The sequence below is a fragment of the Miniopterus schreibersii genome (genome assembly GCF_964146895.1).
Source record: "Miniopterus schreibersii genome assembly, chromosome: 11".
Lineage (NCBI taxonomy): Eukaryota > Metazoa > Chordata > Mammalia > Chiroptera > Miniopteridae > Miniopterus > Miniopterus schreibersii.
The window spans coordinates 41095024-41122788 of record NC_138111.1 but is presented as its reverse complement, the minus strand read 5'-3'; the positions used below and the strand labels follow the sequence as shown (position 1 = coordinate 41122788).

The 27765-nt window shown below is 44.0% G+C and overlaps 2 protein-coding genes across 2 annotated transcripts in view; one reads left to right on the top strand and one right to left on the bottom strand.

The window, feature by feature from the left end:
- PGM5 (phosphoglucomutase 5) overlaps positions 1 to 12379 on the top strand; it is a 145534-nt gene extending 133155 nt beyond the window's left edge. The window contains exon 11 of the mRNA XM_081151150.1: positions 11075 to 12379. Within this exon, the coding sequence (XP_081007276.1) occupies positions 11075 to 11164 (90 nt within the window). The 3' untranslated portion in view covers positions 11165 to 12379. The remainder of the gene's footprint in view (positions 1 to 11074) is intronic.
- A 3277-nt stretch (positions 12380 to 15656) lies between these two features.
- Positions 15657 to 20361, bottom strand: TMEM252 (transmembrane protein 252). The gene is made up of 2 exons (XM_081151151.1): positions 19984 to 20361; positions 15657 to 17310 (listed from the first exon to the last, which is right to left on the bottom strand). Exons 1-2 carry the CDS (start codon positions 20259 to 20261, stop codon positions 17073 to 17075), a joined length of 516 nt encoding a protein of 171 aa, XP_081007277.1. The 5' UTR covers positions 20262 to 20361; the 3' UTR covers positions 15657 to 17072.
- Between the last annotated feature and the right edge of the window lie 7404 nt (positions 20362 to 27765).

Here is a 27765-nt window from a genome sequence, read left to right as displayed (position 1 = left end):
CTAACACACCTTTGTGGTTGAGTGGGATCTCAGGGAGTAATCAGGGTGAGGCCCACAGGGTTTATCAGGCCCCCCAAAACAAGATTTGGCCTTGTGAAGGGAGGGCTCTGCAGTGGGCAGGCATATGAGGGGAAAATGGCCACTGTCCTAGAGCCACATAACTCAGTCTGCCCCAGATTCTGCCCAAAGTCCAATCTCAGCAGGGCTTGGTGACCAGGAGTCGGGAAGATGGGGCTAGTGGATCTCCTGTGAGGGAGAGGTGCTGGTCATGCTTGGGGGAAGGGGAGGGGAGTAGCCTTCCCCCAAAGCTATACAACTCAGTCTGTCCAAGATTCTGCCCAGACCTCAGCAAGGTGTAGCCACCAGGAGTCATGAGAATGGAGCTGCCTGGAACCTGAAAAGTAGGGCTAGAGGATCTCCCATGAAGGGGAGGTACCAGGTTCATGAGGAAGTGTGGGGAATGGCCTTATCCCAAAGCCACACTCTGAGTCTGTCCAGACCTCTATACCCAGCCCAGGCAGCATACTTCTCAGCAGGGTGCAAGCTCCACAGGATGGGATGACAGGGGGTCCAGAGGCTGGGGCATTGCATTCCCGTAGGCTGATGCCATATGGAGGAGAGTGAGCCACCCCAGAATGATGGAGTCTGTGGCGTGAGGGAGGAACTCAGCTCAGGGATCCTGGTGGCTGTCCCTTCAGCTCTCTCCCCAGAGCCACAAATCCCGTCTCTCCTCATGCGACTCTCATCTGCTCTGTCCTCTGTCACCCTGGAGCCCAGGGTGAGTGGCGGCAAACGAGATTTTGTGTGTTGGCCCTTTAAGAGGGCACCTGTCTCTAGAGGACTTTCATCTCGCCCTGGCAGAGAATCCCTGCTGATTTTCACAGCCAGGTGTCATGTGGGCACCTCTTCCTGACTCTGGTGCTCTGGGCTGGAGAGCCCAGCTTGGGATCGAGACCCCGTTCTTCTCAGGGAAACTTTGCAGCTGAGCTATTCCCTCCAGGATCTCAGCTGCTGCCTGGGGGAGCGGGGCCCGTCCCTTTTGCGTCCATCCTCCCTACCAGTCTCAATGTGGCTTCTTCAGTAAATCCTTGGTTATAAGACTTTCCTTCAGCTAGCCTTCAATTGGTTATTCAGGTTGATTGTTCTATATTTCAGTTGCAATTTCAGTTTGGTCCTGTGAGGAGGGGAGCGTAGCTTCCACCTACTCTGCGACCATCTTTCTTAAACCTGAAGTCACATTCTAGTTCGGTTTTACCAAGATAGGAAGCTGTGCTAAAATTGTGAGTAAAGAGCCTAGCACTACTTCAGTTACTAGGTGAAAAGGTTAATAATATACTTAAAATACGAAAGGGTTATATGGCAGTTGTATCTTAAAGGCAAAGTCCACAAAAGAACATGTTTGTTTGTTTGTCCCAGTTGCTGCACTCATAAAATATACATTAACTGTCCATAAATTCCACGAGCAGCCTTTATATCGCAGGGAAGAATCTCTCTTCAAGTAGAGGCTTGTTCCTGTCTCTTTTGCGCCTGGTGTTAATGACTCTCCTGCTGCACAGCCTGCTCTGTACGACCCCGCAGCCCTCATAGCAGCAGATTTCTTTCCACTTTGCGTCTGCTACTGGCGCTGTCCTTGCTAACTAGCTCCTTCAGAAACGGATGTCCCCTTAAGGAAGGTGTTCCTAGCGCAGTGGCGTCTGCTCCTTCTGTTTTCAGCATTGTCTCCTCCCACTGCAGTCTGACTGTGTTCCCTCTGGCTGGATGGACTGGTCCCGCTGCGCATAAGTAAAATGGAAGGCCGGCGTGTCTGAGGCTAAGAGCGCCTCACTGATGCGAGAGATCCTACCTCTGATTGGAGTGGCTTTGGGCTTTTTTCATTCAGAAAACTGAAAACGCTTTTGATGTGCTCATTCCTTTTCTTGTCTGATCTTCCATCAGAAAAGATGACTTGAATGTCATCTTATGGGCAAGGAAACAGAAGCCAAAGTGGTGGTTGTCTGTCTACCAAAGGTCAATCTACTGGGGCTAAAATGCTGGTCTGCTCACTTCTATCCTACTGTTCTGGCAAGCCAGGCTTCCTCTTTGATAATAATAATAATAATAATAATAATACAGCAGCAACAACAACAGTATTCAGTATCACGTGTCACCTGCCTGCCTGTGTATGGGCTAGGCAGAGTGCTATGCATTTTTTGTGTGTTATATCTAATTCTCATCACCATCTAATGTGATAGATATTCATCCATCCATGTTTCATAAATGAGCAAACTTTGGCTCCGAGAATTGAATAATCTGCTATTTCTAAGTAGGATAGCTGGTATTTGGACCTAGACTCTGGCCTCAGAGCCCATGTTCTTAACTAGGGTGCTTTATTTGTGCCATCAAAAAATAATTAAAGTAATCCGGGTGCCCATTTCAGTCTGACTTACTCAATCCATCTTCTAAGACTGATCTCAGGTGCAATTTCTGAGCACCACAATTCCAGACTAGGGGGAAGTCTGGTCTGTCTTTCAGACTTCCTATCCCTGTTTGTATCCTCAAATCCCTTCCAAAGGGCTAGTCTGGTCTTAGAGGCCCATACCTGTAGGAGCTGGAGAATGCCACAGTGCTACCTGTAACCAGTTGCATCAAGTGGGCTGTGGTGGCAGTTGTGGGAAGTGCAGAGAGACTGTTAACCTTTCTCCCCAGAGGAGCAGTATTACCACCCTGGGCGGGCCCACACCATCTGGCCACTGAGGCTCCCTGCCTAGGCCTTGGCAGTTCTTCAACGTGGGAGAGGAAAAGAGCTCATTCTCTCAGGGCTTCACTCAGCCAGGAGTTCTCTCCGCCAAAATGGGTTGGGGTCTTAGCATCCCTGCTCTTTGGCTTTCTTCGTTTGCACAGCTGCTTTGCCAGGCTCATGTGCCCCAAGGGCTAGGTGAGAGTAGACAGTTCCTGGATTATAGTTTGTGACTCAGTCTTGGTCAGCTCAGTCCATGCTGATAATTTGAATCTCAGGAAATAGGGGTTGGGAAGGATCTCAGTCCCCTCACTCCCTCAGAGTGCTCTGGGCTCCTCTTGCAAATCTGCCAGCCCTCCCTCACAGTCTTCAGTCTCCTCATAGTGATGATCTATCTCTATTTCAGAAAAAGAGAAAAGCTAAATTAGAATGTCCCAGATTCCTGGATGTAGAACTATCCAGGAAAAATGTATACTCATTAATATTGAGATCTTTTCACTGTTTCTACTACATTATTGCCAATCCAGTGCTAGCAAATTCAGATGCCCACAAAAACAGGCAGTAAATTCTAGTTGGGGCTAGTTAAGTGGGAACTCTGGTGATACTCAGCCCTCTCCAGTTATTGCTTTATAATATATGAGCTCGAGGTTGCAAAATATTCTGGATTTTCATATGAAATTTGATTTTTAAACATTGACCCATCATTGTTGATGCTTTTAATTCATCTCTAAGGACAAGGCTTTCTGATATCCATATGCAGGAAATGAAGCTGAATCACATATTGTTCCAAACATAGGAACCCAGTTTTTAAAAAATGACAATGAGGACCAATAACCCAGATCTTGGCTTCAGATGAGGTTTGGGAACAGAGGAAAACGAGGAGGCAGATGGCTACAGGGAGAGTCCTTTGAGTAACAAGAACCAGAGAGACGATGATCCTTTTGTTTTCGTAACCTCTGCTTTCACCCTTGCAGTTTATAGTTCTGCTAACGGTTTTGGAAGTGGCAGGAGGGAGGTGGGCAACTCTAGTTTCCCCCTGAACTGGCTCACGCTTGAACAAAGAGGAAAATGGGCTTCATGATTGTTCCATTTTATTTTGGATTTGCAACTTACGTGCTGTCTTTCGCCTCCTAAAGTCCCAGATCAATTACAAAAGTGGGGAGGGCGGTGGAGGGGGAGGCGGCTCTGCCTGGGTCAGCGTGGTTTCTGTCAGGCTGGTCGCTGCATTCCTAAAGCACTAGCTTAGTTTCTGCTTTGATTGAACGTTCTGGGGGAGTATTTCATCTGTTATGTCTTGGAATGTCTTTTTCCCCTCAGAAGAGAACTTTTGTGGAGCAGTTTTATTTTCCCGATATTGACAAGATAAATGGGCTCCCTCAGTGTTGAGCTCAGAATTCAGATTTATCTATAGTCATTTTTCATATTCTGTATTTTGGTTAATTTTAGGTCTGTTTTTGGATCAAGATAGATAGGTAGATTTATTACATGAAAAGGGGATTAAATTAGGACCATGATTGTATGTATTCTAATAAAGAACAAAGTGTTTGCAGTTTTAGCATTGTCACTTAATTTACATTAGAAAAATGTATTTAATTTTATTTGATTTGAATTTCAATAATAATTTTGCTTCCTTATGCTTTCCAAATGAATGTAAAATAGCTAGCCATCTTTGTTACCTAAACAATGGACTATAGGGCACCTTTTGCAATTAGGAAAGGCGCCCCCAGTGGGAATACACAGGAAAAAGGAGGCTGGTGGATGATCTCTGTAGAAGACAGGGTGCTCCTTCCTCCCGGAGGACTCCACTCCTTGCCAGGCCTTCTGGATGCTGAGAGGAGCTGGGGATAGATTCCACCTCCACTTAGTGGGCCTCTTAAAAGGTAGCCTGAGGTTACAGATCCCTGTGCTTAACTCTCCCCTGTTACACTGTATGAGTATTGGGGATTCCAAGGGCAGTGTAATCAGAAACTTTCTCCAATACTGAGATGTATTGGAAACAAAGCCAGGAGATGATTTTAATTATAATCATAACAAGTATGAATTGCTCCACAACTCCTGGGATACAAGAATGTCACATTTCTGTATTATATGGATCAAATTATTTCTAACTCTGCCACCCCTGTCTGACTTGGCAAGAAGCTCACTAGTGGCTATATGGGGCTCCCACCCCTTTCCGAATTATCTGAGACAGCTCGCAGGGGATAGAAAGGGTGCATGCCTTCCTGGGAAGATTGCAGGTCTCTGTGGTTGCCTTCACCTGTGTGTTATCCCCACCATCTGTCTGGGGGTTTATCAGTTTAAGGCAAGAATCTGATCCAGCTGGCTCAGGTTTTGCCCTAGGCTATTATCTCAGTCACTGGCCAGTCTAAACATTGGCTGCCTATAGGTCAGGGACCCACTCCTGGTCCATTCAGCTATGGCCAGGGAGTGAGAGCATGTGATATAAACAAGACAACCTAGTGTTTATCTAGAGCAGCGATTTTCAACCAGTGCGCCTCTGCATACTGGTGTGCTACAAGAATTTTTAAAACATGCAGTACCTGACTATGTAGTCAGGGACACTGACCTCTTTTGCCTTAGATTGTTAAAAAAAAAAGTGACAACAGCCAACACAACAATAGCCATTTGGTGTGAATGAATAAAAATTATACCTATTTTTTGGTCAGATCAGCAAAAAATACATTTTTTTGTGTGCCTCACAATTTTAGTAATTAGTTTATGTGTGCCATGAGATGAAAAAGATTGAAAATTGCTGGTCTAGAGCAAAGAATTTGACAGGCACAGTAATGGGCGTATCTTAGAGCAGTGGTTCTCGAAGTGTGGTCCTTGGACCAGCAGCATCAGCATCACCTGGAACTTGTTAGAAAAGCACATTCTTGGGCCCCACCCCAGTTCTCCTAAATCAGAAACTCAAGGGGAGGAGGCCTCTATCTGCATTTTACCAGATCCCCAGAGGGTTCCAATGCATGCTCAAGCGTGAGGACCACTGCCTTAGACTAAGCAAGCAATACATAGGTTAAAAACTAGCGTTTGAATGGAATCACGAGAGAAAGCCAGGTAGTTCCGCTTTAACCAAAGTGGGAGTGTTGATGCAAGTTACCCCGAAGGATCAGGAGAAAATGGTGTTTGTTATAAATTCTGCTTTTATGGACATCAGAATATCATTGTTTTCTGGTATTGAATGATCTGCATTCCCTGGATTGTAGCCAGGACAGTACTATCATCCCCACCCTTCCTTCCCACAGGATACCTCCCTGACCCTCCCAACGCACCTTCTCACTAAGGCCAGCCCAGCCCTGGCTCCCTCCACAAAGTCTGACAAATATTACTTAATAGGTGATTGTGTCTGTGGTTAGGGTTTTGTTTTTCTCCACAAATTAAAAAAAAAAAAATTCAGTTAACTATTTACTTTGAGTCTTGTGACATTCAGGACATTTACACCTCTCCTGTCTATTGCTGGTCAGGGTAAGAAGTTCAGTTTGGTAGGGGCTTGTTTTCGTGGTTCTAATTTACATGAGCGTGGATCAAAACTACAACCACATAAAGCAAGAGATAAGAGGGGAAAGAAAGTGAAAGGAGAAACCTTCTCTGTCCTTCCAGGGAGTATGAAGAGGTTAAAGCCTAATACAGGGTTGCAAGTAGGGTGAGGTGAGCAGGGTGCAAAATGTCGGGGTGCCAAAAAACGCAGTAACCGAGATCAATATTGTAATACACTACTTTTAAAAATCAAAATCAATGCAAAATATCCATGATAAAGTATCAAAATTTTAAATAGAGACAGGCTCCAATTCCCTCTTTAGTCTGGCAGTTAATAAACTCGAGATGACAGCAAAGTTCTCCCAACCCTGGCCCTGGAGCCCCAGTGTGAGTACTGTTGAAAGGACTTATTGCCGACCTGGTTTGTTACAGGATGACCACTCGCTATTTCCTGCAGTTGAGTGTAGAAAAGCTATTGTCAGGCATTCTGAGAAGTACTGGAATTGGGGGGGAAATGGCCTGTTCCTAATTTATTGAAGTCTCTATTAGTTTCTTTCCTTCGCAGAGAATCATCTTGGAGGCCCTGATGCATTCAGTAACTGGAATGCTCCTCTTCCCGCGCTCCCCCGCGCTCGGTCCGTGGGGATGGCTGGTCGCACCCCTCGCCTAGGGTGGGACTTGTCTGGGGCAGCGGGGTGATGGCCTTGCCGGCCCTCCCTCCCCTCCGCTCCCCTTAGGCTCATTCACCTGCAGTTTTTCTGTCACTCGCAGGCCTCGGAATCAGAACTGGGCAATGGAAGAGCAGTGTAGGAGGCATCGCTGGGTACTTACCCCAGCTCGCTGCCAAGCACAGTGTCACCCTGGCCCGATCCGTGTCTCCTCTCCAGGCCGGGCTTCCTCGTCTGTGACCAGAAAGAATCAGATGAGACCGTCCCCTGCTCCTCTGCGCTTCTCAGGCTCTTTGCTTCCAGTTCCACCCGAGATTTCACACCCGCAGGCTTCTCATTTTTAACTCCTTTTCTTACTCCCCATTCTGAGGCCCTTTCCGATGCCTCAGGGAAATTAATTTCCCCCTCTCTCTTTTCCGTTATACATGATTGATGATATGGGACTCACGTGTATCCAAGCTGTGACTTCTAAAGAAAAACATAGCAGTAAAAATCTGATACTACCAACCCTTCCACTTACCCAGAGTGCCCTTAATGAATGGCCATAGAAGAATCTATCTGCCGCATAATTTTTCATTCATCAAACTGATAGAGCATTCATTTATGCCATCAATATTTACTGAATACTTTCTAAGTAGCGGACACTTTCTAAGCCCTAAATTAGACAAAGTTCCTGCGCTCATGGTGTAACCATTCTATCACATGTGGGCAAAAAAGACATGCCGGTTATGATTATTACAATAGCTTTATTAACTCAAAAGAATGCCACTCACAACTGTAAACCTACTTTTGTTCACCCCTGTATTTACTCTGTATACTCAGGCAAGAAAAAAATATCTTACTTTATGATCCATAAATTATTTATAACTTGCAGCTCCCATTTCACAAGCCTGGCAAAAATTTGATCTTGAGCATTTTTAGGGACTCCCTTCCAGAACTATTCAGGGTCATACAAACATCTAGACTTTCTGGGTTCCTGGAACATGGCTCAATGGATCTCACCAGTGTTCATCCCGTGGTGAACATCACTAATGTCCTTTTTCCCAAATCCTCATGGTCCCCTGAGGGCATATGGCTCCACAACTTCTGTGCCAGGTTGGCCTAGGGCTTTTTGCTCAGGGTGTGACTTCCTGTGCTCAAGGTCTTTCTCATATAAAGTTTCCAAAAACGTGCTTTCTTCCCTTCGGTTTGCATAGTAACCAGTGAAGCCTTCTCCTCTGACATGATCAGAACAAGGGGCAAGTGCTTGGTTCACTAATCCAGAGAGTTAAGAGGTCATTAAAGGCACACATATCTTGCCCATTGTATTTTTAGCATAAAATATTAAATGTATGCTCATTTGTCAATCTTTTAATTTTGGTACAAGACTGTTTCTTTGAAGACAAGCACACTGGTTGTGATTATTTTTCTTTAAAAGATTTTCATTCATAATTCATCATCTGTAATGTTCACCGTTAATTTCTTTATGGTCACTGGGAACTTATGACATTTGTGAAGCTATATGAGGAAATAATATTTTACATTCTTTTTATTTCTCCCAAATATTTTATATATTTAACTTGACAGAATTAGCTAATCACCATTACCTAATTCTTTCCAAAACATTCACTTTAATTTTCCTAGAGAGAACCTCTTCCTATTTATACTTACATTTCACTGATTTTCATATAACTTAATAATTGCATAGTCTAAATAACAAGCAAAACACGCATTAAGATATTTAGGAACAGGCTTAACTGACTCCTAGTAAGCTCATAACTCGACTGCTGGAAGTAGAAGTTGGTGATCATGTTAGAGACATCAGTGTGCTGTGGACATCAATCCAAAGTTTTACAAAGAAATGGAAAATGTAGGATCATCTGCAGAGTTCAGTGGAGATGGGTAAAGAGAAGGCCTGCAGCATTTACAGTGTCAGTTACAACTGTGCTCTTGCCAATAGTACCAGCACTTAAACATATGGAGTGGAAAATCCTTCATCTTGAAACATACAAGGATGCAAAACAAATATATTTAAATTTCTCAATTTTGAAGTTTCAAATTCAGTTTCACTGCGTTTTCTTAAATTGATAGGATATTTTAAATTTATCTGTACTTGCTCTCCAGGAACTCAGTTAAAGTGATCAGTTTTACTTTAGTGATCACTCCCCTTTTCTGTCCTTATTTAACTTCTTTTATAGGTATTAATGAGGAGTTATACAGCCAAGAAAAAAAAGGAAGGGGGGAGAAGGAAAGAGGGAGGAGAAGACAGGGGAGGAAGAAGAGTGAAAGCGAACAATCTGATTTCTATACAAATGTAGGTACTTGGCTCCTAGAGAATCCAGCTGCCCCTACGTGGGCATCATGTGGACTGTATGCTGGAAAAAGGTGCCAGTAGGAGATTTTTCTGGGCACCAGTTGGGTTAAAAGGAAAAGAAACACTCTATGTATATCAAGTTTATGGATGTGGAACCAGAGGGAATCACTGCCGGCTTGTTTGGTTATGAAATGACTCTAGATTTGCATTTCCTCCTGGTGTCCAGGGTTGTGTCTGAGCTTTTCCATCTAGACATCTTCATAGAGTAAGATAATTTAATCCACTTAGCCATAAATGTGTTTAACCACTGGATTTGCTGCTAGAGAAATCTTTCCAGAAACTCCACCATCTTCCCTTGCCTAATGAATTAAATTGTTTAACTTCACTCTGTCCTATAGGTCCCCCCAAACAAGGCTTGCTCAGTTATCATCAGGACTGGCCGTGTGTACACTCCACTCAGGACACACGGGGCCTTTTGTTCCCTGGGCCTTTGCCGGTGCTCTTGTCTGATGAGAATGTATGCATTGCCTTCTTCCCGATATCTGTTAGGTATGCGTGAGGGCTGCAAGTGACAGAATCTCACCCCCCTCTCCAGAATTACAAGTTTTATTTTCCTCAACATGGTATCTTTTTTCTTCCTTTATGCCAGCATTTCCCAAGCTTCTTTTCTATCAGTATGGCTACTTAGTATTTGTCTTTAAAGGGACTCTCTTTGTTTTCACTTAAATCTATTTACTACAGAAAGTTTATAGCCATGCTCTACAAGGAAAAGCACGTCATCCCTTGTTAAATAAAAGGGCACCTTAAAAATGAATTCAGTAAAAACATACAATGATATCACCTCCTTCGTAGGTAATTCTTGCCTGAGGCATGCCCTGTCTTAAAGTGTTAAAGATTGGCAGCATATATGCACAACCCAAGGACGCGGACAGTGGTGTGGAGAGGGACTGGAAGGGGGATGGGACAGGGTGGAATGGGTCACTGGGGAGAAAAGGGGACATCTGTAATATTTTAAACAAACAAAAAATTATGAAAAAAAGCGCATTTGTATTTTAATAAAAATTAAAAATATTGGTTGCAAAGTTTCTCCTTGATAAAATTAGGAGGGTTGAAGATGAATGGAAAATAGAATGACTTTCTCATTGTTTTGTAAGTCACACCATGTCCACGCACCACCTGGAATAGTCTCCTGTACCAGCTAAAACCACCCTGGGTGGTATATGCTCCCTCTCTGGAAAACAACGCCTTGTTCCTGTGAAATGAGAAGCAGCTAATGGGCGAGAAATGATTCTGATTCCTCATCATGTCCTTCGTCATTCCAAGAATCTATTCCTTAGGCCACTACACCAGCCCACCTCCTTCTAGGGGCACTGAGGACTCTCACGGGCCACTGTGTTATTTGATGGGAGAAATGAGCAGTTATTTCTGCAGCACTAGCCAATGGATTGGCCCGTCTTCTTTGACATCTCAAGATAGCAGGTTCTTGAGGCCCGTGGTCTTAGGATGGATGGAGAAGTAGTGTTTTTCCTCAAGTTCGTGTGTGGGGGGGAGGAGGGCGTTCATGTGGGCGAGCGAGGACAGCAGAGGAAGCCTGGGGTTTTCTGAACTCCCCTAATTCACAAAGCTCTGTTCATGGAATGCTCCAAAGCTCCGGTAGTTGGGTTGTGCAGTTCCCTATCTTAGATCAGTGTCTGGGAGCTGGATAAGACTTTGGAGGCTCATCTTCTTCCCCCCCTCCCCTCACCCTGCACACTCCACCCTCCTTGTATGGAAAAGGGAAGCAAGGCCCAGAGAGCAGGTGCCCTCCCCATGCTGGCACTGCCATCAGCATCGATCTAGATGTTTGCGATCAAAGCCCATCACAGTGGCCTTCTTGTGACTGACTGGAGTTGTTCACAGACTTTCTTCCTCTTTTTCCAGGCGGTGCTGAGCCCTCTCATAGCCATCGCGCTGAAAATATCCCAGATTCATGAGAGAACCGGCCGGAGGGGTCCCACTGTCATAACCTGAAGGAAGGCACAATCACTTACCAGGCCCGAAGGAGAGCGCTCGGTGGGAGACACGTCACCCACGCCTTCTTGCTACCTGTTTGTGCCTCTTATGACTTTGGAAAAACAAAACAAAAGATAATTTGTTGGTAGGGGATGGAAGGGTGGGTGGGAAATGAAAAAAATCTGTTTTGTTTAGATTTTGGTCAGTTCCTCCCAATGCAATAAGGTCTTCAGTTGCCTGTTAAAACTGTACTATCATTTGTTCTTGATATTTTATCACACAAAGGAACCTCCCCTTTTAAGAAAGAAAAAGTGGGCTAGGAAACTGTTAGTCACGACATCTGAACCAGCTGATGGCCCTCTTTTCCACCTTCCCATTTCCAAAGTCCCCCTGCCACCTTCTCTCACATCTCCTAAAACTTCCTACACATCACAACAGCACACATTCAACCAAACATATCAAAGGGTGTTCTCTCTTACTTTGTAGATATTATTTTAGCTATTAAGCTGGCTGCATTCCTTCAAATTCAGCTGTTCATGATGCAGGTGGGAAATAGTTTCTTGGCAAGACTCTGCAAATGAATGTTTAACATTCTTTGGGCCCTTCCTTGATTGCATCACCTAGAGTGGTACATGGGTTTATACTCATTTCTCCTGGGAAGACAAAATATCACCACGTCTGCTATCTCTGATGTTCTCTCTGCTCTCTTATCTCCCAATAAGAGCCTATTTTCATGCACTTGTTTGGACACAGTTCAGCTTTTACCTATGATGGCTGTAAAAGGAGACAATGAAATGCCGTAGAAGTAGGGAATGAAGTGGACGCTGGAAGAAAACCTTCCTGGTGGTACAGTTATGGGCCTGGTGAGATAGAGGGCAGAGCGGAGACCCCTGCTGGAAAGCAGAGGGTCACAACTGGCTGTCTGTGCCCAGGAAAAGGATCTTGCAGCTCCAGCAGCCCTTGCCTGACTCAGCCAGGACACTAGGTGCACGGGACCTGTTTGCATATGTTTTGCTTCCTTGGGAACGGCGCTCTCACTTATTGTGTCATTTGCACAGATGACGTGGTGTGCTTTGACTGTTAAGCAGTTTGTTATTGCTGTAGTTAGGATTAGTGCAAGCAGGGAAACATTCCCAATAAGGTGTTTGTTTCCGTTTTCTATCTATGCCTCTGTCAGAAACTTGTTAGGACATTTAGTATCCAATAAAACAGAAATTCTTTATTTCAACCTTATGCAGAGATTGTGGAATTTTGCTTATTTGTTTGTTTTGCCATTTGAGAATCTGCTGTAGTGGTCACTCTTCTGGTAAGTCTGCCTCTCAGAACACTAGCAAGGGCTGGTTTTCATTATCGGGACCTTGGGAATTTATTAAATACATGGGACAGAAAAGACAAATTGCTCAAAACTGCCTCTGGGAGTCAGCAGACACTGAAGTGGCATTTAGTTTTCACTGTAAATATCTTCACTTCAGAATAATAGGAGGGTGGCTTTGAGCTAAGATTCTAAAGAACTAGCTATGAAATTCATCAGCAATGGAATACAATTTGCCTTATAGCTTTGGTTCTCACCGTCCTTACAGTAGAGGCCCATGATGGCCTTCATTCACTACCCGACTTCATTTTGGTCAGCACAATTAGATACCTTCTTAGGCTTGGCTGCAGGTAAGAAAATATTTAGTTTTCCTCAAATTGCTGAACTTTTAATCTTTTCTAACTTTCAATGTTCAAATGCGAATTAAATCTCATTTAAAATGTCTACTTCTTTATTTCTGTACGGAGTCGTGTGTGTCCAGGAGCCCAAATGTATATTCATTCACTCAGCAAACACTGGTGAACAACTCTATGCAGAATCCTGGTTTTGGTGCAGCAAGGAGATGTAGAAAATGTTATTCCTGCTCCTATGAGTTTATAATTTGGGAACAAGAGGCTGTAACAAAAATACACAAAGAATCAGGTAGACATGAATGTTATAGTAGAGGCACAAGCAACGTACTATGGAAATTCATAGAGAGATTGACTCAGAGATGGCAGGACACTAGGCACTTGATCATTTATATAATTTCACCAGGGAAAACTGTATCCAAGAACACGGATTAGGAGTTGAGAGGTAGGAGGGCTGGAGAGGGGGGCTTGCCTTGGGTCTTGAGGCTGCTTGGATGAGTGGGGCTGAAGCTGACACAGCATCATAAATATCAGGCAGAGCACATGCTTGGGCCCAGCTATGGAGAGAAGCAGCTGTGCAGCCACCTATTTTTACAGAGTTTCTTCTCAGCTAGTTTGCCAAAGGGAAGGTCCTGCAGTGACCCTAGGACATAGCCTCTCTCGGGAACCTGCTCACATTCACATTGCCAAGGCATTCTGTCTGCTTGACATAAAACCTAAGCTTCCCTTTCTGAGCTAAACATACATGTCCTCTTGCCTCATCCTCGGAGAGTGAAAGACAGGAGGTTCACTCCTCTGCACATAATGTTCACTATGCTGTTAAAGGTGGAGCTCCAGCCCTCAGCTTTTCTTAAGAGTAAATGATTGGAGAAGTCCAAGACATTTGTGGGGACCACGGAGACAGTCATAGCAGAGACTACAGATAGAGTGTGGCAAATGTCAGGGCCAATCTTGTAATCAGCTAATACTGAGGAGTCCACCTATGGCACCACGTGCCTCCAGAGCAGTGACAGCAACAATACGTATAATAATACATACAACACGTACACCAATATATACAATACATACAACACTGTGGTTCCCAGCCAGGCCAGTGTCACTACCCACACAGAGGGTGTTTGGAAATGTGTGTACATGTGCCAGGGAGGCATTTAATGGGAGGGGACCAAGAATGCTAAACATCCTGCCAGGTGTCAGTCAGTCCCCTAGAACAAAAAGTTGTTTTGCTCCATCCATGATTCTTGAGTTTATTAGCTGACCTTGAAAACGGGTAGTTCAGCCATTGTTAATATGAGATCATTTATCAAATCTGACCGATCCGAAGTGCAGCCTCCATCTACAGCATTCATGGGACAAATAGTGCTGCATGGCATTGTAGGCTGAGAGGCTTGGACATGACATGAAGGCTTTCTGCACAGGAAGCTCAGACTGACGACCAGTCCCATGGTGGCACACTGGGCTGACAGCAGGCCGCACTGAGCCAGTGTTCTCTGCAGACAGCGACAGAGACAGGGATGACGGTGTGGGGACTTCTCATTGGCCAGCCGTGGGTCGGTGTAAGGCATGGACTCACTTTGGCTGCAATATCCATCAGCTGTGGCAGGTCTGGGGAATTTGAAAAGCACCCGGGGGAACTAATAGTAACATAACAGATGACTGTTCTATTGCTCGGTCATGCACTGGGTATTGTCAAAACACATGGACACTGATATCCCAGCCACCTGCCTTGAGGACATTTCCATTCTTGCGTGGAGAAGGGTCTGAGAAATCTTGCGCCTTTGGAAACGACATAACTGCCAGTAAATCAGTCTTTGGCCCTTCAACAGCTACAAACGGCAAGAGATTATCCGAGGCGGCAGAGCTTAGCAGAATGCCTGCTCCACTCCAACCAGCTGGAATCCTTATCAGTGGGCACGGCTCGTGCAACTGACAGCCTCCTTGGTATGTGAATCAGGCCATGTTGTCATGGGACATTATAGAATCACTGAAGATATGTGTTTCATTATAAGCCCATGTCTTTACCGTATTTCCATGTCTTTTAGCACATTATGTGCCCTGCAATATAAGTGAGCTGGAGAGAGACGTCACCAAACACTGTGTGTAGGTATAATCCTGAAGGATGGATAGGACCGTCAGTAAAAGGACTTGAGAGTTTTTGAGAGGAGGGTTTAAAAATACCCTCCCTCCATCTCAGATATGCAAAAGATGCAGCATACACTATTCAATAACTGACCTTATCATGCTCTCCTTCTGGGGGGTGGGTACTTAAACTTGCTATTCAGAGAGACGTTATAAGATTAAAATGCTGGACAGCCGTCACCTCTGAATATTTCCCTCCCCCAGTAACACATGAGCCTCCCATTCACATCTGAGAAGAGGGAACAAACTAAGATGCTCCCTTTGGAGGTTCGCCTCTTGTCCACTTTCTCACAGTCTCAGCGCCCTCCCTGTCATTCACGGGATCAGGTCCTCAATCCATCACCATTAGTTTTATCACAAGCTTATGGAGGAAGAGGGGACACAATGTCTACTTCCCCTGAGTGAATCCTCCAGGGTGGCCAGTGAATTATTATTAACCACACAGGACACTTATGTCTGACTTGCCCAGTGGGTTTTAATTGCCGGGCCTTTCAAAAGTAGGCTTTGTTTGGGGTAATAGTTGATGCTTGCTTCTGAGTACATATGTGTGTTTTTTTTAAAGGCAATAAATGCCTGTTAGTAGTATTTCTTTTCTAAAAGCACCTGGCTAATTTTCTGAATCAACAGTTTTTCTTCAGTAATGTTTGGTTTTGCAAAGAGATTAACTCATTTGGATGCTGTGTTCTTTCCACGTAGAGAATCAAACTTTGACTTACATTCCTCTATTGATATTTTTTTCTGATACAAAACAGTGGCAGAAAAGGGAAAGTTTAAGTACAAAATTTATTACAGTAAAGAGATTAAAACAGTATTATTATGTAAACCAAAATTAACATTTGTTTCACATGACTACCAGTAGTTGGAAAAACCATCTATTACAAGTGCAAACTGGATGAAAGCCCAGTGATAGAGCTTGTTCAGGCCAGTGAATGTGCTCAGGCCCCAGAGAAAATTTCAGGATCCCCATCTCAGTAGAGGGATAGAAAGAGATAAGAGAGGAATAATAAATTGCTCTGCTAATAAATTATCACCTTCCTATTTGACTACCTGCATATCTAGTTATCCCCTTGCTGTCAAGAATTGAAATTGCAGATGCCCAAATTCATGCTTCGTTTAAAGGGACCAGGATTTCCTTTTATGTGGCTTCCCATATATTTTTCAGGACATGCTTAATCTGTGCAGTCAGCAATCACGGAGAGAAGGCCAAGGGGACCCCATCCCATCGTGATGACCCTCTTCCTCCTTGAAGGATCTCATCCTTCCTATCACTGGCCAAAGCCCCTCTGGTACCCATTCACCAGCAGCTGCCTGTTACCACTAGGAATCATCTTTCATTATCATTATAAGGATGAGATGAAAGGAAACTATACCAAGAGGTGAGGGTCAAGCTCCTGGGCAGAAAACCTGGAGGCCTTATTTACATTTTAAAAGAGAATCCAGCAGCTGAACCTAAAGCAACCTCTGCTGCCTTTCCAAGGGCTTTAATGTGTTGCAATAACCCTGGGGCTCCACTTCCCGTTAGGGCCACTTCCTGAACAGGGAGAGAAGTCCAAACTGCTCCCTGTGAGGAGGGAAGCAAGACAAGGTTAACCTAGCACAAAAGTTGGAAGTAAGTACATCCCCCATGCCCCTCTATGGACCCTCCTTCATCCCCCTGGAAATAACTGTATGTTACCGGAAAAGTTTCTTAACTTCTCATAGCCTCAGTTTATGCATCTGTAAAATGGGGATAACCACTGCACCCATCTCTGAAGGTTATCATGAAGACTAAATAAAAAGCACAGAAAGTTCATAGCACAGAGCCTGCCATATAAAAAGCATTCCATAATTGTTAGATATTAATCCCAGCATAAATTCTTCACGCAATAGAGGAGGAAACTGAGGCCCAGAGAGAGGAAGGATCTTGTCCAAGCTCTAAAGCATCAGGCCAGCCATCCGACTTGTCCTCTTGTGGTAAAACAAAATATAATAAAGCTGACAAGATTTCTTAGAGACTCAAGATCCTCTCGGGGAGCTCTTGCCCAGGATCACTGACTTGGCTTTTCCTCCCACAGTCCCTTGCCTGCTTTTAATTTTAGCAGCCGTGTTCCGTGAGGGGGCGTCCTGCACCGAGAGCTCCCCTGCCTCAGCACTCTTGGCTTCGCCTCTGGGCCTCCTGCGATGGCGCTGCTGCTGCCACCTTGTCCACTACCGACTCCTCATAGGATGGGGGTGCCTCTCGGTGAGCACTATTTTCATCCTCACATCCGAGGTCCATCTCTGTGTACAGAGGTGGGGGGACATCCAAGGCCTCTCTGTCCGCAGGGCAGGTTTGCTTTTCAGCATCCAGACTTTCTTCATAAGCAGGAGGGTGAAAATCTGGCCTGGGGGACACAATGCCACAAATATGCACATGTTATTTAAGTGGTTCAGGCCAGAGAAGCATATGTCTGCCACTCTCAGATCACCTTGTACGAAGTTAAACTGTTATGAAGCATTGACTTGAAACAGGTGTATTTCTTCCTTGGCATCACTGGGTTTTTACAAATGTGTTGCTCTTCCAGCAGAGCCCTCCTTATCAGCCATAAGATGTGGGTCTCAATAGGCATACTTTTCCCAGTAGGTTATTCCCAGCTTCCCCCTCTCTCTTACTCATTGGAACCAGGGACTTTCAGTGTGAGATCCTTAGCATGGGTAGGGGACATGGGAGCCTTGACTATGGAACTTCGCTACCCAATTATCCAGTCCAGCCACATCCGCGTCCCCATTCACACACAGCATCTTCTACTCAATTGCACTCACTGTCTCACGTCCTCATAGCCATTGAGCTCTGTCAGATGCTTCTCTCTTTCCCATCACTTTAAAGTGTCAGCAGCTAGTTAAAAACAAAAAAACACACAAAAACCCCTCATTTTCCAAACTATTTCAACTGAGAACTTTATGTAGATTCCGGTTGCAGCTTTTTCCATATCATCAGGCCAGAGCCATTCATGCCAGAGCTGGTGACCTTGCCCAGTTTGCTAATTGCTGAATCCTTCCGGCTTCTCCATCATGAATGGGACTGGGGGTAGCAAGGAGGTGAGGAAGAGAGAGGGTGAGCTTGGTTCAGCTATGTATTTATAGAGTGAATTCTTCCAGTGCCTGCAGGGAGTGTTTGTGATGTGTAACCACAACAGAGCAGGGATTGCCACTTTAGCCACAGCTCTCTTCCAAATGTGACCAGGCCCAAAGCCAAATGGCTGAAGCCGCTGTCTACTGTACAGCCCACATCTCAGCCTTCACTCGGAATAGCCAAGGCTGTGTCATGGGCACATGTGCAAAGACATTGGAGACAGTAAGGTGAGCTGTCCCCTCAAGTGATTTAAGAGGCTCCAGGATGACTGCTGCGTGCCCCCCCAATCCCATTCACCTCTCCCAACCCCTCCCTCCAGCAGTTCTTAGGCCCAGTGCCCTGAATGCCACCACTGCAAACGCATTTGCTTTAATCCCTCAACCTGGGCACCATGTTGAATGCAAACGCTCCTGAGAAATGTGACTTCCCATTGGCCGACTTGCTGGCCATTCGAGTGGGCTGGACACCTACGAGATGCAGCGGCGAGAGACAGCGAACGGGGCGTCATGAGGTCCATAACTTCCTTTAAAGCATTTCTGCACAAACAGCGTGATGTGATGCATGCATTGGTAAATTTAAGCTACACTCAAAGGTAATCAGTTACTCTTATCAGGAATTCAAACCCCGGAGGCAATTTTCTAACATTTATGCAAAATCAAATCAGCTCTCTAGAAGCATCTTCTACAATCACTTCAGCTGTCTTAATTTTTTTATCAAATCCAGAGTCCTTGCTGGTCAGTATAATAAACATTGGAAATGGGTTGTGGTTATTATAATTAGTATCAATTAGCATAATAATGTCAAAAATGAAGTCATGAGTAAAATTACTTTTATGTAAAATACATGGAGTCATTAAAGTATTTTAGATGAAGAGGGTAAAAGAATCTATGGAGTCTTGAAGCCTGTACCTTAAGGATGAGGCCTGATGTTTTATCCCTAAATGGTCCTGTGTTCAGCCAAGAATTAGGAGGTTTTTGCTTGTCTGGTACTAACCATGAGCTTAACTGAAATATACCCATTGTGTGTGCACACCACATTTTGTCTATCCATTCACTCACTGATGGACTAAGTTGTTTCTCCCTTTTGGCTAGTGTGGAGAATGCTGCTAAGAATATTGGTGTACGAATAATCTGTTCAAGCCCCTGCTTTCAATTCTTTTGTCTATATACCCAGAGGTGGAATTGCTGGGTCAAATAGTGATTCTGTGTTTAATGTTTTGAGGAACCTCCATATCATTTCCCACAGTGGCGGCACCACTTCGCATTCCTACCAGCAGTGCCAGGTTTCCAATTTCCCAACACCCTTGCTCACACTTGTTTTGTGTGTGCGTGCGTGCGTGCATGCGTGTGTGTGTGTGTGTGTGTGTTTACAATAGCCATCCTAATGGGTACAATGTGGCAAGGTTAACTGAATCTTACCTCTGGAATATTATTGCTGTGCCTCAAATGAATCTTTCATAAAAGTATGATCACAATACCTAAGAGGATATGAAGCTGGGACTTCACTGAGTTCATAACGAAGTTGCAGGACTGATTTTATGCCTGCTTGCTCCTTTGCTGTGTGGCAGAATTAGGTTCTGGATTTGCTTTCCTTATAACCTGGAAGCCAGGTTAGGAAGAATGACTAACCACCAGCCTCTAGGGACCGCTGCCATGATGCAGCAAAAGAACCTTAGAGTTGGGCCTCTTCAATTGGCTTAGGTGGGTGTTCAATGCGTGTGTGGGGGTATCTCTGAGACAAATTTCCTTGACTTCATGGTTTTCCCCAGAGGCAGCACTGTTATTCCTAATAACTAACCCCAGAGTAATTCCCAGATGATAAAGCCTCGGTTCTAGACATATAGCCCCACGAAACATGTAAGCACCAAAGTGGAATTAGAAGTCCGCTTTCTCCGAACTCAGCCCCATCTCAGCCCTCAGCACAGAGCTGGCTTCTCGGCACATACCTGTCCACTGTGGCCAGGGCCACAGCACCATGAGCAAGGTGTGGTCTGAGCACATGGCTGAACATCCCTTTGTTTTCACTCGCCTGGTGGTAGGTGCTCCAGCAAATTCCACTCAGAAGGATCACAAACCCCAGAGGCAGAAGAAAATAGGCCAGGATCAGGTTCCACCAACAGTTGAAGGTGGAGCCCGAGGAGATGAAGAAGGCCCCCAGGCAGATGGTCAGGAAGCCCGTGAGGAGGGCAAGGGCACAGAGCACTGCTCCAGCTCTGATCCGCATCCCTGCGCCTTTGGAACCCGGCTCCCTGACCCTGCCACTCCCCTGCTTCCCTTGCTCAGAGAGAATGCTCTCATTAGCCAGCTCATAGCTTTATACACTCTGTACCAATTGGCCTTTGGACAATTAAATGAAGCAGGCACTTAGAAGCTATTCATTAACCATTGAAAGTAACTATAATATTGTTGGAGAATTAACTTAAAAACACAGCATTGTGTACTAGAGAAAGGAGTGGCTTCTCATAGCTGTCTTGTTCTGAGCAGGATAGGACTCCCAGTTATTTGAGGGGAGGTCTCCCATCCTTTGATTAAAAGAGCACGGGTGTCTTAATCCCCACAGTGGGTAATTCCCCACGAATGCTGGAGAAATTAGCATTTCTTGATGAACTATCTTGTTCGTGGTTTGGCAGAAAGTCCTTCCCTGATTTCTTCTTTCTTTCTCTGTACTAAAAAGACATTTTTTAAAAGGCTCTTAAGATGTTTGTCATGCCTCTCTCAATGAATCTCCCTTTATTACCTTCACACTATTATACTGAAAAAATCCCAAGAGAAAAGCCCATGGGGTGAACTACCCGATTCCTTCCCTATTAACAAGAAAGATGAACATCAGCAGGAGGGAGAAAGAGAGTGCTGGAGAGGAGAGTTGTAATAAACAGAGCTTTGGGAATTTGAGGGCATTGCTGGGGATAGTTGTAAAAGGTGATGATATGGTGACTTCTGCTCAGATTCTGGTTTTGTATCTTTCCCATTGTTGGTGTCCAAATGTTGAGATCCTAGGGTCATTTCTGCTTATCACATAGGTGTTCAATAAAAATATTTTGCTTATTACTCAACCACTGGCCACCATTCTTGACATACTAGAAATGTTTGAACCAGATCCCACCCTTCCTGCTCCCTGCAAAAAGGCCACAGGCATTTGATAAAAGAGCATTCCCGAAAGTGTGTAGCATATTACCACCTCCATACAAAACAAATAAAAACTTGTGAGAAGCACTCTCTATTCAATCCGCACCTTCCCTCACACACATCGTGGGGTCTCACAGAGCATACTAATATATTAAAAGCTCTTTAAAGTCCTGCAACCTTCTTCCTCTCATAAAATATATATTTAATAAAATTTGTTTTGGTAGATGCTGCTAAAAAATGTTCCCTGTCCTCTCCCCCACACCACTGCTCTATGTAACGTTGCCTCAAAGAATCTTTCTAGAGCCAGCCTTCTCTTTTTTGTCCAGAATTTGTTTCTCCCCTCTTGACTATCTTTTAGTTGCAGACACCTTATTCTAGATCTGGTTAGTGTCCTAATTCTTTCTTTTTTTATTGGATGCATGTCCCTGTCAAAAGTCTGCTACCCAGAGGCTGCCTGGGTCACTTCTGTCCGGAGAGATTACCTTCAGCTCCTCTTTGCTCTTCCTCTACCCCACTACTCCATTACCATTCTTTCCCATTTACTTTCACAGTGGAAAAAGCAGTTCTTTGCACAATAAATACATATAAAACATTGAGCTTCATCTCCTCAGCTCTGCCTTCATATTATAAGCTAGGAGAGAGAGAAACACAGGACCAAAAAATGCTATAAGGTACGTCCACATTCTACCTCCTAACTTCTACCTTTATTAGCTTCAGTCCTTACCCTGAACTACTTTTATCTTCTAGTCTTGATATTATCCTTAAAAATCTTAAAAATAATTCTTTCTCCCTCCTTCCCCAATTGGTCTTGAGGTCGGCAGATTTCTAAGATGACCCCCAGTGATCCATATCCTTTGAGTGTGGGCTGGACATAGTGACTTGATTCTAACCAACAGAAAATGGCAAAGGTGGTGGATGTCACTTCCATGAATAGGTTACAAAAGACTGTGACTTCTGCCTTGCTAGCACTATCTCGCTGTCTTGCTAGCTTGCACCCTCTGAGGAAGGAAGCTGCCATACTGGAGAGGCCCATGAGACAAGGAACTGAGGGAAGCTTCTGCCCAACAGCCGGTGGAGATCTGAGGTCCCTAGTCCATGAGCCAGTGAGGAGCTGCATCCTGACAATGACCATGTGAATTTGGAATCAAACCCTGGCCCAGGTGAGCCTGGAGGTCGACTATAACCTAAGCAACACCTCGATCGGGAGACCTTGAGGCCAAGAACTCAGCTAAGTCATGCCCAGATTCCTAATACACAGAAATGGTGAGAAGATAAGTGTGTGTTGCTTTTAAGCTGCCAAGTTTTGTGGCAACTTGTTAGACAGCAATAGATAACTAATACAGTTCTTTAGGACTTGGAAACCAGAAGAGACAAAGTGTGAGATGTTTACACATTACCCGGCACATGGAAAATGCCCTAAGTTAGCTGCCATCATCCTCACCATCATTTTTATTATTACTGTTGTAATTCTGAAAAGCTGGGAAAGACCCAGGATTCCCAACTATAACATCTGCCTTAGGAGTTGGGTCCCAAGAACAGGAAAATGGTAGCGCCCTGGAGATGCTATTAAGTATTAAATGAAGGAGGGACAGCACTCCCTATGAGAACTGCCCACTCAGAGGGTTGGGTTTGTTTTAGACCAAAACTGAGGGCGGGTGTGATCAGACTGGGCATTAGGACAAGTCAGGCCTAGTTCCTGTGATCACACAAATATTTGAGCAAGTAAGTCTCTGTATTTCCCCTCCTCCAGTTCCAATAAAGGATAAACAATGCCTTGTAGTTTGTCAGACAGGTTCTTCACCTCCATGTCCTTTAAGGAGGATCCTGTGGCTCCAGAGCGGTGTTTTTGTTGGTGGTGGTTTTTTGTTTGTTTTGGTGAGAAATTGGGTAGGAAAGAGTATAATCCAAGAACTGGCAGGGGAATGAAAGGGAGTAGTGACTTTACATAAGATCCCGGGGCTCAGAATATTTGACGTTTATCTTGAATGAGGTGGGGCATCGAGGAGAAAGTATAGAAGAATCTGTAGGATATGAAGAGAGTAGTTGAGGAAGAGGAAAGAATCGATACAGAAATAGGACATATTGCTGGGAACCACATGTCTCCATGACCATTGAGACATACCTGTGAAGGATTTATGTTACAGTTATTTTTGCATGTTTGTGTTTGTTTTCATAAAACTATATAAATGATTAAATAATTGTTTTGTTTTGTTTTTTACTGTGACTCAGCTTCCATTCTGAACCATATGCATTGCCGCTGTGTGAGTGTCAGTCCCCAGTGACCAAGGGTAACTAAAGCCAGTTGACCTCTAGTTTTAAAAATACTTTTATTACTTGTGGTTTCCCTGATATTTGTGTGGTGGTATGCCCACATTTCCCACAACCACTAGCAGTGAAAAGACTTTTTGGAAAGTAGAAAATGAAAGTAGATGTGTGCTTGCTTCAGTGATCATGGAAGAGCACAGCATTGAGAGAAAAAGCCCTGGTCTTCATCAGTCTCGAAGGGACAGAAACACAAGCAGAAGAGCAGGCCAGGTCCTCGGGGCTGGGGGATGGGGGAAAGAGTCCAATAAAGAGCCAGTCAAACACCAAAAATCACCCTAGAGTCAGTTTCAGGAGGCCTTCAGGCTTTTGCCTGGGCTTCCTTCTGTTCTGCCCTATCTTCTTCACTCCAGGCCAACTTTCCTGTTCTCATTCATCTCATCACTTACCCAGCACTGAGTGTGAGAGTAAGGGGCCAATAATATCAACTCCATTTAAAGGTGGAGAAACTACAAGAGACAGAGAGTGATGATTCACCAAAGTTCATATAGATAGCATGGGACTGATGGTAAATGGATACTCTGGGAGGAGTATGGACAGAAGCCCACCTTCTCTAGAGGAACATTCTGGGACCCATCGGAAGCCAAGCTAAAGTCCTCCTATCCCAATTCCCATCCCTTGGACAAGAAACCCATCTAGGAAATGATGTTTTGCCTTTAAACCACTTTATTATTTATTTATTGTCATCATTCTTAAAAATTCACCAATCAGCAGCAGTGCCTGGCTTGGCAGTAGGCAGCAACATGTTATTTGGTTGACAGCCAAACTATCTTAACACATAATCACTCTTTCAACGCTCTGTTCCTTTGAGCATGACCACCCCATGAGTGCTGTTCTGAACACTGAGTGCAGCCGTGTTCCAAGCCTTGTTCTGCCTTCCAGGTCAGAGCCCCTGAAACCTCAGCCTCCTTTCAGACTCTCCATGCAGTATGTACGTAAATGCCCTGGAACCTCTAACAGCCTCTGCCCAGCCTTTGTTTACTAGTTACTTGGCCCATACCCTTCTCTTGAAAACAGGAAAAGCACATTGCTCTGGGTAAGAGCTAGATGGGGACTTTGGAAGGAAGCTAATGGTGTGTAGAGGCTGCTGCAGAGAAGGGGCATGGGGCCAAGAGCTGAGGTTGAGTGGCCAGATTTCAGAAGGTCACTTTGGTTCAGGAAGTGAGGCTTTGCGGGAGGTGGGGAGGTGAGTGTGTGCGTAGCGAGCGATGTCAGCAGGGTCTGGTGATTCTGAGTGATTTCTGGATTAGCCTTTCACACGTGTGGGTTCAGTGAACACTGGCCATTTCCTCCTCTCCTTGTTTTCTCTGCTTTTGAAACTCCCCCCTCCACCACCACCACCTCCCCTTTCTCACTCACTCACTCACTCGCTCGCTCAAGGAGAAGATTGAAATGGAGGCATCTTTAGGCTGACAGAGCACAAACAGCTCCTCAGAAAACATGTAGCATGTGAGGGAAGGTGAAATTAGATGCCACACAAGACTCACACTCACCCCGGAATGAACCTAGTGAGTCTCAAATAAGAGAACAAATTCTGTTCTAGACTAGCTCAGCTTCCATTTTAATCCACATATAAGCCAGAAGAGATTTCATTTCTTCGTGGATCCTTGGAAAACTGGAAGGAGACCATAATTCTGTGGCCACTTTGGATCAGAGCAGACGCCTTAAGCCAGGGCAGGATTTGACTGCCTGGGTTTATACCAGTTGGCATGAAGGCCAGTGACTTGTAAATATGAAGTGGGTTCTGTGTCCTGCCTCATGAAATTCTCTTCAATATTGATCTTCTGTTTCCCATCTACAAATAAATCCTAATATGCATTCAGTAGTCTCATTGTTAGTGAGAATATAGAGTATCGTTTTCAATTTTTTTATAATTCCACAATTTTTATTTTATCTTTTATCTTTATTGTTGAAAGTATTACAGATGTCCCCTTTTTTCCCCTATTCACCCCCTCCACCCTGCATCTGCCCCCCCCCCCCAGGCCTTCACCGCATTATTGTCTGTGTCCCTGGGTTATGCATATATATGCATATAAGTCCTTTGGTTAATCTCTTTCCTCACCCCCCACCCCAGATTTGTCAGTCTGTTGCATGTTTCCATGTCTCTGGATCTATTTTGTTTGTTAGTTTATTTTGTTCATTAGATTCCACATATAAGTGAGACCATGCGGTATTTGTCTTTCTCTGACTGGCTTATTTCGGGTGGATCCTGACCGGCGCAGCAGTTCATAACGCAATCGTTTAATTTAATGACCAGCCCCTCCCACTGTGCTGGTTAACCCTGACACTGAACTTCCTCTAGAGCCTTAGTGTAAAAACAGCTCTGACCTCTGCAGTATCCATCTCCTGTCTTTTTTTCTACTCTTATCACTCCATCAATCCAATTCTTCTTCAAATTTTCTGATCTTTGATTATAACTACTTTTTTTGTTTGGCATTTTAATGGAATTTGGGGAGGGGAAAAAGTAGACAGGTATGCTTAGCCTGCCAATTTGTTCCCCAATTCTTTTCTGAATGTATGAAGACATTAATGGGTATTATTTACAAAGTTAGAATCACACTGTATATGTCACTTTGTATTTTGCTTTTTTCACTAGAACAACATGTTTTTGAAAACATTATTTTTAATGACTGCATGTTTTGAATGAGCCTTCATACTGGAGTATAAATACTAATTTTCTTTTATTTCATTAGCATTAAATAATAAGGCCCTTGAAAAGAGAGAAATGTCAGCTTTGTAGAGCCTGAGATCACTTGAAATGTCTGGGATATAGTAGCTCTATAATAGTGCTTCTGATTCAGTCTGATTTTTTGTTTTTCAGTTGAACAGGTGATGACCTAGGCACAGATTCGGGGTGGGATGGGGGTAGAAGGTAGAAGCAGGAAGGAGAGTTGAGTTGGGAGGAAACAACACTAAATGTGTGTACTCCTGTCTCTTGGTTTGATTTCCCCTCCTACATTTTTTGCTGCTATTACAGAGTGGATCTTTCATTGAACTGGGAAATATGGATGTTGAGATTTTGCTTCCTCTTCTTAAAACCTTGGAAACAAGAACCTGTCTTTGGAACACAATGTTTCTTCTAGCATATATCACAATATATACAAAATATTTCAGAAGGGATGTGTTCCCAAGTTATAGGTGTATTAAGAAGTATAAGGATGGTAATGGTCTACCCATGTTGCTATTTACTGCCTCAGAAGGGTGAATCACTCTCTGTTTATTTTGAGGGACTGAAGTTATGTGTCCTAATAGCCAGGAGTGTGATGAAGCTGTGAATGTGCCATCACAGTAACTGTAAACTGTTATGGGCCAGTGACACTCAGATGAACAGAAACCTTTATTTAAGCGTATTGAGATGAACAGTTCACTACACTTAAACAGGTGTTGGAAATCAAAACAAGGAGGCAACGGGCAAGATTGTACTCACAGAGGAGTTATCATCAAACTCAGGATTATTTTTTCAAATTTTATAAATTTAATTGAGAGCCTCAAACACACATGATTCCCACTTTTTTAATCCACAAAAACTGAAAAACAAATTCAGAGTCTTATTTTTTTTTTCTCTCTTTCCCTTTTCAAACCATGTATTTATTTTAAATGAGTCACCAGTGTCTTGCACAGAGGAAAATTGAATAATTCATTAAAAATATTCCTCTCTCTGAATGAGAAAGTGAGATTTAGGCATAAGTTATTATCTTTTCATATATAATAGTCTCACATTTAAAAAAATCAATAGGGGCCCAAGTTTATTTATTTTTTGAAAGATAAGTGAAAATGGAGTGCGCTGACCATCTCACCACTGATGCATTGGAGAGAGTAGCCGTGAGTACCTTGTTTAAATTGAAATATGTGTAGTTTTCACTTTTTCAGATTTCACATGGTTCAACATGAAAAATACATCTAAAACAATTGTAATAATAATTTTTTAAGTATCACCATGTGCCAGGTACCATTCATTTACTGTTTTTAATTCTCACAACAACACTGCAAGGTAAATATAAGCTCCAGCTGAGACAGACAGGAGGCTGCTGAGTTCTGAGAGGATCAGTGACCAAGGTCATTTCGAGCCAGTGTGCAGAAGCCTTAGCAGAGAAGCTTTAAATGCTTCGAGTGAGTTTCAAGGCATCGAAGGATATTTTAGGGAGAAAGGTATTCCAACTAAGGAAACAGCACAAAAGGGTTTGGCCTGTTTAGGCAAAGATAGGTAGACTGATGGGATAGGAGAGGGGGTGGGTGAGATGAGCAATGAAATCAGAGACTGGAAAAGTCATTGGGTCACA

Excerpts from the sequence above, each read along its gene's own strand:
- TMEM252 (XM_081151151.1), bottom strand. The coding sequence starts at position 20,261 with ATGCGGATCAGAGCTGGAGCAGTGCTCTGTGCCCTTGCCCTCCTCACG. Across the intron at positions 17,311-19,983 it reads GCCCTGGCCACAGTGGACAG|GCCAGATTTTCACCCTCCTG; the intron begins GTATGTGCCGAG and ends TGTGTCCCCCAG.